Source organism: Myiozetetes cayanensis, unplaced genomic scaffold (assembly GCF_022539395.1).
Source record: "Myiozetetes cayanensis isolate MyiCay16 unplaced genomic scaffold, myiCay2020 scf4, whole genome shotgun sequence".
Lineage (NCBI taxonomy): Eukaryota > Metazoa > Chordata > Aves > Passeriformes > Tyrannidae > Myiozetetes > Myiozetetes cayanensis.
Genome location: NW_026087631.1, coordinates 42,064,280 through 42,077,490, shown reverse-complemented (window position 1 = coordinate 42,077,490; position 13,211 = coordinate 42,064,280). Strand labels below are relative to the sequence as shown.

General features: G+C 42.4%; 1 protein-coding gene across 1 annotated transcript; it reads left to right on the top strand.

Moving 5' to 3' along the window:
* Window positions 1–1,221: 1,221 nt before the first annotated feature.
* On the top strand, window positions 1,222–12,600 carry CCL28 (C-C motif chemokine ligand 28). Its single transcript, XM_050329511.1, has 3 exons — window positions 1,222–1,312; window positions 11,113–11,239; window positions 11,979–12,600. The coding sequence occupies exons 1-3, from the start codon at window positions 1,249–1,251 to the stop codon at window positions 12,136–12,138; spliced, it is 351 nt and encodes a 116-aa protein (XP_050185468.1). The 5' UTR covers window positions 1,222–1,248; the 3' UTR covers window positions 12,139–12,600.
* Window positions 12,601–13,211: the final 611 nt, after the last annotated feature.

Genomic DNA, 13,211 nt, shown 5'->3' with positions numbered 1-13,211 from the left:
CTGAAGCTGTTCCTTTAACATGTTACTGCAGTAACACCTGACTCATTATATTTCTTTTAATCTAACTTTTTCTTCTTCGTACTACTGTGAAGAACATTAACACTGCTAATAGTCCTGTACTTACATAGGTTCAAGTTAATAAAGGTGGTGTGAGCTGTTTTAGTGCTGACCGTCATGGTTCAGTTACTTCCCTGAAATCATACTTTAAACAGCACACATCATTATCTTCTACTGTTTTTCCTCTTAACAGTAGACTTGCATTTCAAGTACAATCTTTCAAGTGTTGTACTCTGCATTTGCCCCAGTAGATAACAGTGTCAAGCAGAAACCAAAAGCTATGAAGTAAAATACTGATAGCCAGAAAGGTTGATTGCACTATGTGAATTTATTGTTAGATGGAATTGCAAAACTGGTGTTGGGACAGTGTAAGTATAGATTAAAGTCCCTGAGGCAGTTTCTTCCAACCTGTGCTCTGGAAACTTAGGAATGGTAAGAATGGCTGTAATAAGCCAGACCAAAGATGAGCTTGGTTGAGCAGTCTAGGGAATTTCCAGACTTATTTTTCTGGTTCAGCCCTGGGAAAAGTCAATCCAGACATCTTGCTGGAGTACCCATACAGCAACTGCTTGCCACCCATACAGCCACAGTGTTCCATTCGGGCTGAGATTGCACAGTAGCACTTCTTTGGTTTTTCAAAGTTTGAACCAGTGCTGAATGGCAAGTGTGGCAGGAATAATACAGCCCTTGCTCAGGGTCCTTACAGACCTGGCAGCGCAGGTCTCCTTGAGGTTGTACCTGTTTATAGTATAGCAGGTTTGACCCACAGCAGTGCTTGTTTAGCTTCATGGAGATGACACCTAACAGCAAAGGATTTTTCTCCGTTTGCCTTAATCCTGCAAGGACTTGTTTCTGAAGTACTTCTACTCTTGGCATTTCTACTGTTGAAGAGCCTCATCAGTGAGGGCTGTGAGGATCTGGCTGTAAGGCAGTACCATCTTGGGGCAACTATGTGGAATACAGCCTGTTTTCCCATCTGGCAAAACACTTTACCGTGTGTCTGTAGGTGGGAAGAGGGTTCCTGCTGAAGTCCATAGTGCCTCACAGGACGCAGCCAGCGTTGAGCGTCTGCTCAGGGTGGGGCTTTAAGCCACATTCATCCCCAGCAGCCGGGAGGTAGGGTCAGATGTTAGTCCTGCAGCTCAGCTCACTGCCTCCTCTGTGGCTGTGCTCCTGCAGCTCCTGGGAGGAATGGATGTGAACTTAGTCACTGTTTTGGTTGTTCTAGCAGTCACAGTTAGTCAGACGTCTGAGAGTAAGTAAAATTGTCTTTTATCTATTTCTATATTTTATTATCTAAAAAAAAAAAAAAAAAAAAAGACCCCAAGTCTGTCTACTTGGAACTGTGTTACTGTGTTTGCTTGAGCCTTTGCAGCTCTGTACGGGACCTGAGTGGATAGCTTAGAGGTCTCTGCCATAGCCTGGGAAGATTCAAAAAGTGAAACCTGGCTGTCTTAACTCCACAGAGCAATTGGCATTTTCACTGGAGTCGCCTGAGCATTTCCTCGGCAAACCTGGTGTTTCCACAACAGATGCGGGCACTTTATCATTCTGTGAAGTGGCTTAGGCAAGGAAAAGCCAAGTGAGTTATTTGTCATAGGAAACATTATCAAGAAGATAGCCGAAAAATTTTAGCTGCTGAAGGAGAAGCAGTGTTTTCCTGAGGGAGCACCTAGTAAAATTTCAGTATTTTTTTCAAAAAGATCTCTCTAGTTCAGGTGTGAATTCTTCCTTTCCAAGCTTCTCAGAGGGAATATGTTTAGAAAACCACTTAATCTTTTTCCTTTAAAGTGAAATTGCCCTTGGTGGCAAAGGTTTCAAAAACCTTTTTATGACAAACTTCAAGTAACTGATTTCTCTCAGCAGAAAAACAGTTTTGCATGCAGCTTCCTCTGCATTCAGTGCAGCATGTCTTGAGGATTCAGGAGATCTAATAACACTTCATGCATTTCCATAAACATTTTAAAAAATGTAAACGATTAGCTAGTGCTGTGCTTGAATTCTTAGTTTTTCTATGTAGTTTTTATTGTAAAACAAACTATGTTCACAGAGAAGATAATTCAGATTCTGGAGCACTTCATCCTTTGGGGTGAACCTTTCTCAAGCTCCACTGGCTTCAGTAGGAGTAGGAATAGTGGATTTCCTTAAAAATGTAGACAACACATAGGCAAAATCTGCCTTAAAATTTTATCCTTTTAAAATGGCAACTGCACCTGCTGGCATGGGAAAGCTTTTGTACTAGATTTATGATCTGGCCAGTCAGCAAGGTCTTGCACAATAGGACTGGCACGTACATGCACAGGTCAAAGTAAAGGTTCTCTTAGAACATGTTCTTTTATGCTGAACCACCTGGCACAGGGGAAATGCCTTTGCCACCTAACTTTCCTCACCCAAACACACTCCATACTTGGCAATGATACTCAAACGACAGGACCCACAATAAAAAAAGAGCAGAACAGCACATGGCTGTCAGGGTACAGGCACAGCCTACCCTGAGCTGAACTAGATTTGGCTTTAACCCTGTGCAGGCTTAGGCTTCTTAGGCTCTCCATTATGCATCCATTTACTTCAGGGTGACAGAACAGATATACAAGTGAGATTTGGGCTGGTACATGCAACTTGCAGAAGTTTACTTTGCTTGTGGATGTGAATTGGTAGCTAATGACAGAGGCCAGGAAAGCCATATGTTGGCCAAAACCACACCTGGCGACAGGAATGAACATGGCCTGGCCAGGCAATGCCAGAAAATTAGATCATTTTCAAGAGTGTGATGGGAATTTCCCCTGCCACAACCTCCACCCCTCCACCCTCACTCCCCATAATACAATTCAACAAAAGTTTTTGCAGTATTTCTTTAAAAAATCCTGATAACCTGCTATTATCACATCTTAGTGCCAGGGATTTACAGAGTGCTACACCTGCAGTGAGAGGAGCAGCACTGTATGAGAGACTATCAGCAGGTTGGACAAGAGAACTTCTTTTAAAGATGGTTGGTTTGGGAATTTCAATTTGAGAAGACAGAAATTCTCTTTCAGAAGGTCCTATATGTACTTCATCTTGAAGACACGAAGAGAGAAATTTGGTAACCCTTATATAGTAATAGAATCTAAATCAAGTGTTGGATGCTACAGCATAGGAATAACAACTAAATAAGACTGACTGAGACTTTCCAGAGGAGTTATCTGCAGTTATCCTACTCAAGTTATTCCAATAGTGCTAGTCTGGTGAGACCTAGGCTGATCTGTGCAGTGTGGGAGATGGGTTCTCTGTTATCAAAACATGTTGCTTTATAGATAAAAACAGATCTATGTTCACATGACAGCTTCTTTTTGCACTTAAATTGCAAGACATTATGAGGTTTGTTTTTGCTAGTCAAGGCACTAGATATTACTTTGTAATGGTTTGTTTGACCACATCAATATTACACTCCATTTTGTCAATTTACAGCCTGCACTTCCTTGGTGCTCTGTAATGCAATCATCATGGATGTGGTATTGGGACAGACAGCTTGCAAGCTGATCATGATTTGATGGACAAAGACCAATCTGACAATCCTGATGTATATGAAATACTCATCTATCCATCTCCAGTGAGCCTTCCAGCCTTGAAAACGTCCGTATTTACAGCAGTCCTCATAGCAAAACAGGAAAAGCATCAGTACATAACTTCATTTGTATTTATTCTTTGCCACAGAATGATATAGAATGATTTACAGATTTATATATTATTTATATTTGATTTATAGTTATAGGTTAGAAATCTTTCTATCTTTTTTCATCTCTCAGAATTGTGCTTTAACTGTGTGCATTACCATGCAGTCAAAGCAGTAGGATGCACTAGTGCGTTTCTCAGCATTTGAGTTCCCCTCTCAAGTCCACCTATTAAGCAACCTCCTTGTTTTAACAGACCACAGCTATGCTACACCTGTCAAGGATTCTAGCATCCTGCTTTGTTCACTTGCCGAACAGGATCAGAGCCTTCTGCACAATTAAATAGTTACTGGCTTGCGTTAGGTTAAGCTGAAAAGGCCTGCCTTGAGGTGCTGAACTCTTAAAATAGCCTCAAGTTTGTTTCAAATGAAAGGAACATTTTCTGGCAGTTTCATGAACAAATGAGTACTAAATGAGCTGTCTTACAGTAACTTAAAGTTTAGGTGATGTAGTAGTAAATTTCCCCCCAGGGGCAGAGCCTGGATTCTGTGTTCGTAAGCCAACAACATGGGATTGAGGACTGAAACTGGTCTGTGGAAATGGTTGTATTGATATTGGAGCATATCAGCACTTTCCATGTTCTGGCTAAGCAAGATATTAATCAAATTAATCAATGCAAATTGTTTTGTTTTGTTTTTCAGATGTACAAAGCCTACTTTGTAACCACAAAAGAATTCCATTGGGAAATACTAATGCCTGCAGCTAATAGCACAGGTGTGCCAAAGTTGTGCAATGGGTGCAGAGTTGCATCAGTTCAGGGTGAACTTGAGGCACATTAGTGGCAGGTCTCACATTTCAGCATAGAAACAGCAAGTGCCTCAGATTTATGCTTTGGGGGAACCCATCCTGCTCAGTCACATTATGCATGTTTGCTGGGCTCCCTTATTTTGTGTAAATTCAAGAACTGTTATTGTTGGTTTTTGGTCACATAAAAAAAACTGCGGCACGGCCTTTCACTCAGGAGTCCATGGGTCACATCCAGTTCATGAGGAGCTCTGCCAGCACTACTGACAGTCTCCTCTGTGCTGCTAGCAGGATGCAGGAGGGAACACCAAAGGCCTGGTCAAAACACTAACTGCTGGAGTGACATTTGTGAAGAAAAGAGCTGCACGAGTCCTGCCTAAAGCAGCAATAATTGGTTTTAATATTTCTTGCCTGAACCCTACACGACTCAACCTTCCTCAACTGATTAACATATGGGTCTCAAGTTTGAGAATGACAATGAAAAAAGTAAAGCGGAAGGATGAGAAAAGTTTCTGTGGACTAAGTTTGGCCAGGTAGCAAATAGGAAATGAAAAAAGAAACTTCAGGTAGTCAAAGAGACTTGATACTGATCAACTAAAGTGTAAAGACACAATATATATGAACAGTACTCACAGAGGTCTCATTCCATCAGAGCCTTTGTTTTCACTGTGCTTCATTCCCAAGTACTCCAATCATAGAATGGTTTGGGTTGGAAGGGACCTTAAAAATCATCTAAATCCAATCCAGGCTACCCTGGGCAGGGATACCTTCCACTAACCAGGTTGCCCAGGGCCCCATCTAGCCTTGCTCTGAACACTTCCAGAGATGGGGCATCCACAACTTCTCTGGCCAACTTGTTCTGTTGTCTCACCACCCTCACAGTACAGAGGCCAATAGGTCTTTCCCTGTCAAAAAAGAGTTCCTGGGGAAGAAGTACCAAAACAGATAATACCACCTGCTGAAATAACAACAGAGCAATCCCTGAGGGGACCTGTCTCAAGGTCCATCACTAAGCAGCACCTGGTTAAAGAGGCTCAGTATCAGACAACAGCTCTAAATAATTTTCGGGTAAGCTGCTGTGTATTTCTGATTGTGCCACTCAGCCACAGAGACAAATGAAATGGACAGCACTGAAAAAATCTCATTGACTGATAAATGGTACATGAAAGGCCACCCCTGTGGAAAACCACAGTTCTTTCCTTTTAACTACTGTTTAGATCAGTGATTACTAATAACCCTGACTTAATTGCTGAAACCACAAAAAATTATGATACTGGGTTGGGCAGAAATAATTAGCTTTGCTTATTGCCCCCTGCTTTGTTCGTACTTGCAGGATTAGAGTGAAGTTAGACTAATAATGGAGCTGCAGGATGGCTCAGTGCTACAGGAGAGTAGCATCAGCTCTCCTGGGCTCTGGGGAAATACAGGAATTCCTCGGCTCATTTTTAAAACTGGCTCCCATGTAAAAAGGTACCAGTTGTCTCAAATGCCTGTGTCAGCAGAAGGTTGCTGATGACACTGTCATATTCCCTGACAGAAAGTCCCCAGTGCCATTCATTCATCTGTGATTCAAAGAATAGTAATTTCTATTTTCCATATTGTAGATGTACTTTCATGCACAGAACAAAACAAAAAAAAAAAAAAACTTAAAAGTGACAGCTTCTTTTTAATTAAAAAAAAAACATTGCAGATCAGAATTCCTTGAGGAATACATACTGATGAAAGCAAGAAGCCTCCCCAGGCACACATTTCCAATAAAAAGTTACTAGCAGCCTCTCAATCTCCATAAGAAACACTTTTGCCTCTTTAGCAAGAACATAAGCACCACCTTGCTCACATGATATCCAAACTTTCAGTCTGCTTGGTTTTGGTGCATTGACCAGTTTCACATGCATCCTGCTGCCCGTGCTCATGTCTCAAGGCATAGCTTTGGTACAGCTGCATGAGTTGGGTGTCAGTGGCTTTAATGCTCCGGTTCAAAGGTTGCACTGTAAAGTGCAACCACTGATGGTTTAGATCTGAGTAAGCAGATCAAAACAGGTCATGTTTTTAAACATAAAGTAGGTTAGGGGCAAGAGATGGAAGCCAAGCATCAGCAAAAACAGTTTAGGCACAGTTCAGGGGACAGCTGGCTCTCCCTAACACCTCCTGTAATATCCAGCCATTCCACAGGACTTGGCAGTGCCTGACTTGCCAGGTATTTTAGTCTAGTAGACCCCAAAAAAGAACAGGACTACATCTCTCCAAAAAGCACAGCAGGCAACCTCAGAGAGAGTTCAATGTATAATTACCCTTCCTTGAGTTTTCATCCAGCATGATCCTTCTGTCAAGAGCTGACTGGCAACAACAATAGTTTTTACTTTAGTGTTACCAACGCTGCCTTGAGGCCTCAGAAAAAAACTTAAACTTAGTGGTGCTCAATGAGCTGAATTTCCATTTGTGAATATCAATTAATTGGCTTCACAAGAAGTATGGTCTTGAAGGGAGAAAAGTAAAGAACAATAGGGAAATTACACAGGTAATGCTCGACACTTAATTAGTCCTTCTGCACCATGTGATTATTTATAGTCCTTCTCTCTGGGTTGTTAAGGAAAAAACTGCTAGGCCAGCTGCTGTCTTTCATCCTCCCTTCTGACTCTGAAATCTCAGGGGTCTGTCATCAGCCCCACAGGTACAAAAGCTCCCTTGCAAGCTGCAGAGGACACTGTGACTGCTCTCCAGAAACTCCTGCTCCCCCGCCTGCTGCTCAAGCTCACTTCTACAGCTGTGCGCATCTATTATTTTAGCACCCAGCAAGCACTCTTGTCAGGAGCAGAGCACACAGTCTTCTTGCTTACAGGAAGATTTTTGAACAGAGTTCTTATCTCCTGTTTACAGGAACTGAAATTCATTCTCTGTCTTTTTTTCTATTGCTGTGACTCTTGTGCTCAAGGCTAAATGATTACTTAGGGAACAGCATGGCTAGGAAAAAAATTCAAACAAATAGGAAGAACACTCTCTCTCCCCACTTCTCCCAGATTAGTTCGTTGTCTGGGACACAGGAGTCCTTGCTGTGCTCACTTCGAAGCACAGATGTAATCTTGAGACCTTCATCTTAGGTGGATCCCTAAGCAATATAGCTTTGTTTGTCCTTGAGCTGATGGAGGAAATTCCTTTCTGTGCTAGCACAGAGAAAATCAAATACCAAGATGTTAGTATTTGTCTTAAAACAAACAAACAAAATACAAAATATCAACCAACCAAACAAAAACCAACCAACCAACCAAAAAAAACTACCTTGAAGTATGATCTACTTTTTAAAGTTCAGTGACTTTTGATTTTCAAGATGGTATTAGCAACCAGGAAAAAATTTGGCAGGAGATAATTCCCTAGTGGAGACATTCAGGCATGGGAGTTCTTGAGGCAAAAGAAAACACAAATCCCACCAACAGCATTAATAATTTCTAAAGATAACAAGATAACAGCCCTGATTCTACCTCACAAGGTAGATCTTTTAAATTATACTCCTGACACTTTCTCTGTCATTGATGTTGGTGATCTTCTTCCAAAAAATTAAAATAATTTTGACAGGAAGCTGAACATGAGCCAGCAGTGTGCCCAGGTGCCCAAGAAGGCCAAGGGCATCCTGGCCTGGATCAGGAACAGTGTGGCCAGCAGGAGCAGGGAAGTGATTCTTCCCCTGTACTCAGCACTGGTGAGGCCACCCCTGGAGTGCTGTGTCCAGCTCTGGGCCCCTCAGTTCAGGAAGGATATTGAGGGGCTGGAGCAGGTCCAGAGAAGAACAACCAGGCTGGTGAAGGAACTGGAACACAAGTCCTGTGAGGAGGGGCTGAGGGAGCTGGGGTTGTTTAGTCTGGAGAAGAGGAGGCTCAGGGGTGACCTCATCACTCTCTACAACTCCCTGAGAGGAGGTTGCACCCAGGTGGGTGTTGATCTCTTCTCCCAGGCAATGAGCAGTAGGACAAGAGGGCAAGGGCTTAAGCTCTGCCAGGGTAGGTTGGATATTAGGACAAAATTTTTTACAGAGAGAGTTATCAGGCATTAAAATGCCCAGGGAGGTGGTGGATTCTCCATCCCTGGAGGTTTTTAAGATGAAACTGGATGTGGCATTTAGTGTCATGGTCTAGTAACCATGGTAGTGTTGGATCAAGGGTTGGACGTGATGATCTTGGAGGTCTTTTCCAACCTGGTTGATTCTATGATTCTAAATCTTTTAAGATTATTTTTACTTTACTGTAACAAGCCTTTACATATGTGTGCACAGGGAGAGGTAAAATAAATTGTTCTTTAAGTAACAAAACCACCAATCTCTCTTGTGGGAGAAGCTGAGAGGATGGTATCCCATAAGCTGCAAAGATAATTAACCCTTGACACCACTTTGAAATGCCCTTCAACTAACAGCATGGGGAGCAAACAGGATTCTGAAGTCTGTCTGCAGGTACAGGGCCTGTAGCTTACTGGGGTGAGTGGTGGGGTGACTCACATGACCGCCATACTGCAGCTGAGGAATATGGGCTTTCAGGAAAAGCAGACTGGAAGGCGAGGAAAGGGAGCTGGCCTTTATGCAAGAGAGCAGCCAGAGTGCATGGAGCTCTGCCTGGGAATGGATGATGAGCCAACAGAGAGTTCACAGGTCAAGATTAGTGAGCAGACCACCATAGGTGTCTGCTATAGGCCTCCTCACCAGGAGGATGTAGCCAAGGCCTTCCTCAAACAACTGGAAAAATCTTCAGGTTCACAGGCCCTCATCTTCATGGAGCACTTTAACCACCCTGATCTCTGCTGGAAGGGCAATACGGCTAAGGCAATCACTCAAGCAATCCATAAGTTTTTTCAAGTGCATTGATGACATCTTCTACCACAAGTAATCAAGGAACTATCAAGGAAAAGCACTCAGCTGGACCAGGTACTTGCAAACAAGGCAAACGTGGTCAGGGACATGAAATCAGAGACAGTGTTGCCTATGGAGTCCATAAGATGGTGGAGTTTGGGATCCTAGGAGAAGGGAGCAGGGCAAAAAAAGCAAAATCACAGCCCTGGATTTAATGAGTGCAGATTTACAGTCTCTTCAGAGACCTGTTTGGAAGAATTCTATGGAATATGATCCTGGATAGGAGAAGGTTGAGCAGAGCAGCTGGATGTTCAAGGGCCACCTCCTCCAGCCTCTATAAAGGTCTGTCCTGACAAACAAAAAACCAAGCAGTGTGTCAGGAGGCCTGCATGGATGTGCTCAGAGCTTCTAACTGAACTTGAACATAAAAACAAAGTAAGGAATAAAGGGATGGAGGCAGGGGCAAGTGACCCAGGTGGAGTATGGAGTTGTTGTCTAAACGTGCAGGAATGGGATTATGAAAGACAAAGCCTGGAGCTGAATCTGTGAAGGGATGTGATGTGCAATAAAGTATTCCACAGGTATATAAATAACAAAAGAAAGAGGAGTGAATATGTGAACCCACTACTAAACAGGACAGAGCAACTGGTGATAAATTACATGGATAAGGCTGAGGTACTCAACACATATTTTGCCTTACTCTTTACCATTCAGACTGGCCTTTAAGAAACCCAGGGCCCTGAGAGGGAAAGTCGAGAGCAAGGATGACATACTATCAGTGGAGGAGGACCAAATTAGGGACCACTTTTAAAACTCAGACCTACATAAGGCCACAGGACAAATAGGCCAACCTTATCTCAGTCCCTGGGAAGGTGATGAAGAAAATCATCCAAGAAAGCATTCCAAAGATCTGAAGAACAAAACAGTGATCAGGAGTAGTCAGCATGGATATATGAAGGGGAGATCACATTTGACTGACCTGGTGACTTTCTCCAGTGAGGTGACCAGCTTGCTCATCAAGAGGAGAGCGGTGATGTTGTGTACCTTGACTTCAGTAAAGGCTTTGATGCTGTCTCCTGTAATATCATCATAGATAAGCTGACAAAGTATAGGATAGATGGCTGAATAGTGAGGCGGACTGAAAACTGGAGGAATGACCAGGTCCAGAGGGTTGTGATCAGTGGTACTAATCACAACTAATCAAGGACTAATACTGTTCAACATCTTAATTAATGACCTGGACGATGGAAGAGAATGTGCCTGTGGCATGTTTTGCAGATGATACAATACTGGGAGCAGTAGCTGATGCACCACATGGTTTCACTGACGTAGAAATTGGCAGAGAGGAATCTCATGAAGTTAACAAGGGGAAAGGCAAAGTCCTTCATCTGGAGAGGAATGATGTCAGGCAGTACATGCTGAGGGGTGGTAGGGAAGGGAAGTGGAAATCTGATTGGTTTGTCTGCTTGGTTCACAGGATCTTTAGGGTCTGACAATGAGGGAAGGGGCATGAACATATGACTTGCTTGGTCACAGAATGGCTGCTTGCCTCCTAAAATGGTGTTAGTTATGCCAACCACATTATCAGGGGATGGGAGCAGAGCTTAAGCAGGACCCAAGGACCAGGTGGCCCTGCTTGAGCAGGGGGCTGGACCAGATGACTTGCAGAGGTCCCTTCCGATTCAACCCCTCTGTGATTCTGTGCAGTCAAACTATGACTTGTCCCCTTCATATCTCTGTCCTTTCTAACGTTGTTACTACACTTTTTAGCTTTGTTTCCTGGAGCCTTTAACTGTTGCACAAAGATTTCAGAAGAAATTCCCAAAGGAATTCTCCGAAGAGTGGAGAGGTTTGAAATCCAGAAAGCTGATGGCCTGTGTCACCTAGAAGCTGTTATGTAAGAAATATTTTGGGTCCTTTTCTGGGAAAGGGAGTTAAAACCTATTAGGCACCACTGAAACAAGTATAATCTTGGAAAACTAATACAAATTCAATGAAAACACCACTGTGTGTGATTTAAGAACTGTCTTTCCTTGCGCTATTTAAGCTTTATTGCTAAAATTGAATTTCTTTGTCAGTATAGTATTGATCATTATTCAGCCAGCACGTTGACACATGCTTTATTTTCAGAACTGAAAAATTACTCATGCACCTTAAGACTTCTCTGTTTTTTCCAATTATTAATCCCCTAAAAAACGTTGCCTAAACTCATTAAATAAGCTTTACTTTTGTACCTAAGCTATTTTTAAATTTTTTTCTGGTATAATATCACACTGTTTGGGTTAAATTGGTACATTTTCTAGACTTTTGCATGGTAGTAATGACAATAATAATAATAATTATACAGTGCCCTACTTATTTATTTGCCATAGAAATGTACTGCTTTGCACTGTGGTTCTTTTTGCACTGAAGTAGTGAAGCTTTTTTTTCAGATTTTGGAAGATAAGTTTAATCATGTAAAACTTAGATCCTAACTTTGACTTATTTGAAACTAAAAAAAAAAGTGAATAAACACTGTACAAAATATAATTTAATCAAGTTTAACTTAATAGGTGAGTGCTAGGTATGATAATATTAAAAAGTTGGAGGTTTTACATCTTTTCTCTGAAACTGACAACCAGTTTTATCTCTATCAGTCTCTATATAGAAGACAAAAAGTTCTGTGTGAGTCCACGGATTAAAAGAGTTAAAAAATGGATGAAGAAGATGAAGCACAAGATTCACAGAAGAAAACTTCATGTTAGAAAGCAGAGAAGAACCAGAATTACTAAAAAAAAAAAACGACAGAAACAGTAGCGTGCTGAAGCAAGCCCTGTAATGAAGATAACTGTGGCATACAGCACTGTGAACAAAGATACCGGATTTCGTCAACGATAGATGACTGTAGCATTGAAATGACTTTCTAAATGTCTATGTGCTAGAGAAAGCAGAGGCAGAAAACATCACTTGTACTCAGAACGATGCTGATCAGATTACCAGACAAATGACAATAGCAATGTCTTGTAGCAAGTGCTCTCTGTACCTCCTAGATCTATTGGCAGAATTAAATTCTCCTCTCTCCCACCCTGCTTTCATGGAAACCTCCCCTATGATTTCTATTGTAACATGCTAGTATGCTGTTACCTCTCATTCCTCCATTTTTCTAGTCCTATCCCAAAAACAGTTTTTCTTCCCTATCTGCAATCATCTTTGTGGCTGTTACCTGTTTTGTTTCATAGAATCATAGAATCATAGAATAGATTGGGTTGGAAAAGACCTCCAAGATCATCAAGTCCAACCCCTGATCCAACTCTAATTACTATATCATGGCACTAAGGGCCATGTCCAATCTCTTTTTAAAAACTTCCAGGGATGGTGAATCCACCACCTCTCTGGGCAGGCCATTCCAATACCTGATCACCCTCTCTGTAAAGAATTTCTTCCTAACATCTAACCTAAATTTCCCCTGGCAGAGCTTGAGCCCATGTCCCCTTGTCCTGTTGTTGGTTGCCTGGGAGAAGAGACCAACCCCCACCTGGCTATAACTTCCCTTCAGGTAGTTGAAGAGAGTGATGAGGTCACCTCTAAGCCTTCTCTTCTCTAGACTAAACAATCCCAGCTCCCTCAGCCTCTCCTCATAGGACTTGTGCTCAAGTCCCTTCACCAGCCTGGTTGCTCTTCTCTGGACCCGCTCCAGCACCTCAATATCCTTCCTGAACTGAGGGGCCCAGAGCTGAACACAATACTCAAGGTGCGGCCTCACCAGCTCTGAGTACAGGGGAAGGATCACTTCCCTGCTCCTGCTGGCCACACTGTTCTTGATGCAGGCCAGGATGCCATTGGCCTTCTTGGCCACCTGGGCACACTCTGGCTCATGTTCAGCTTCCTGT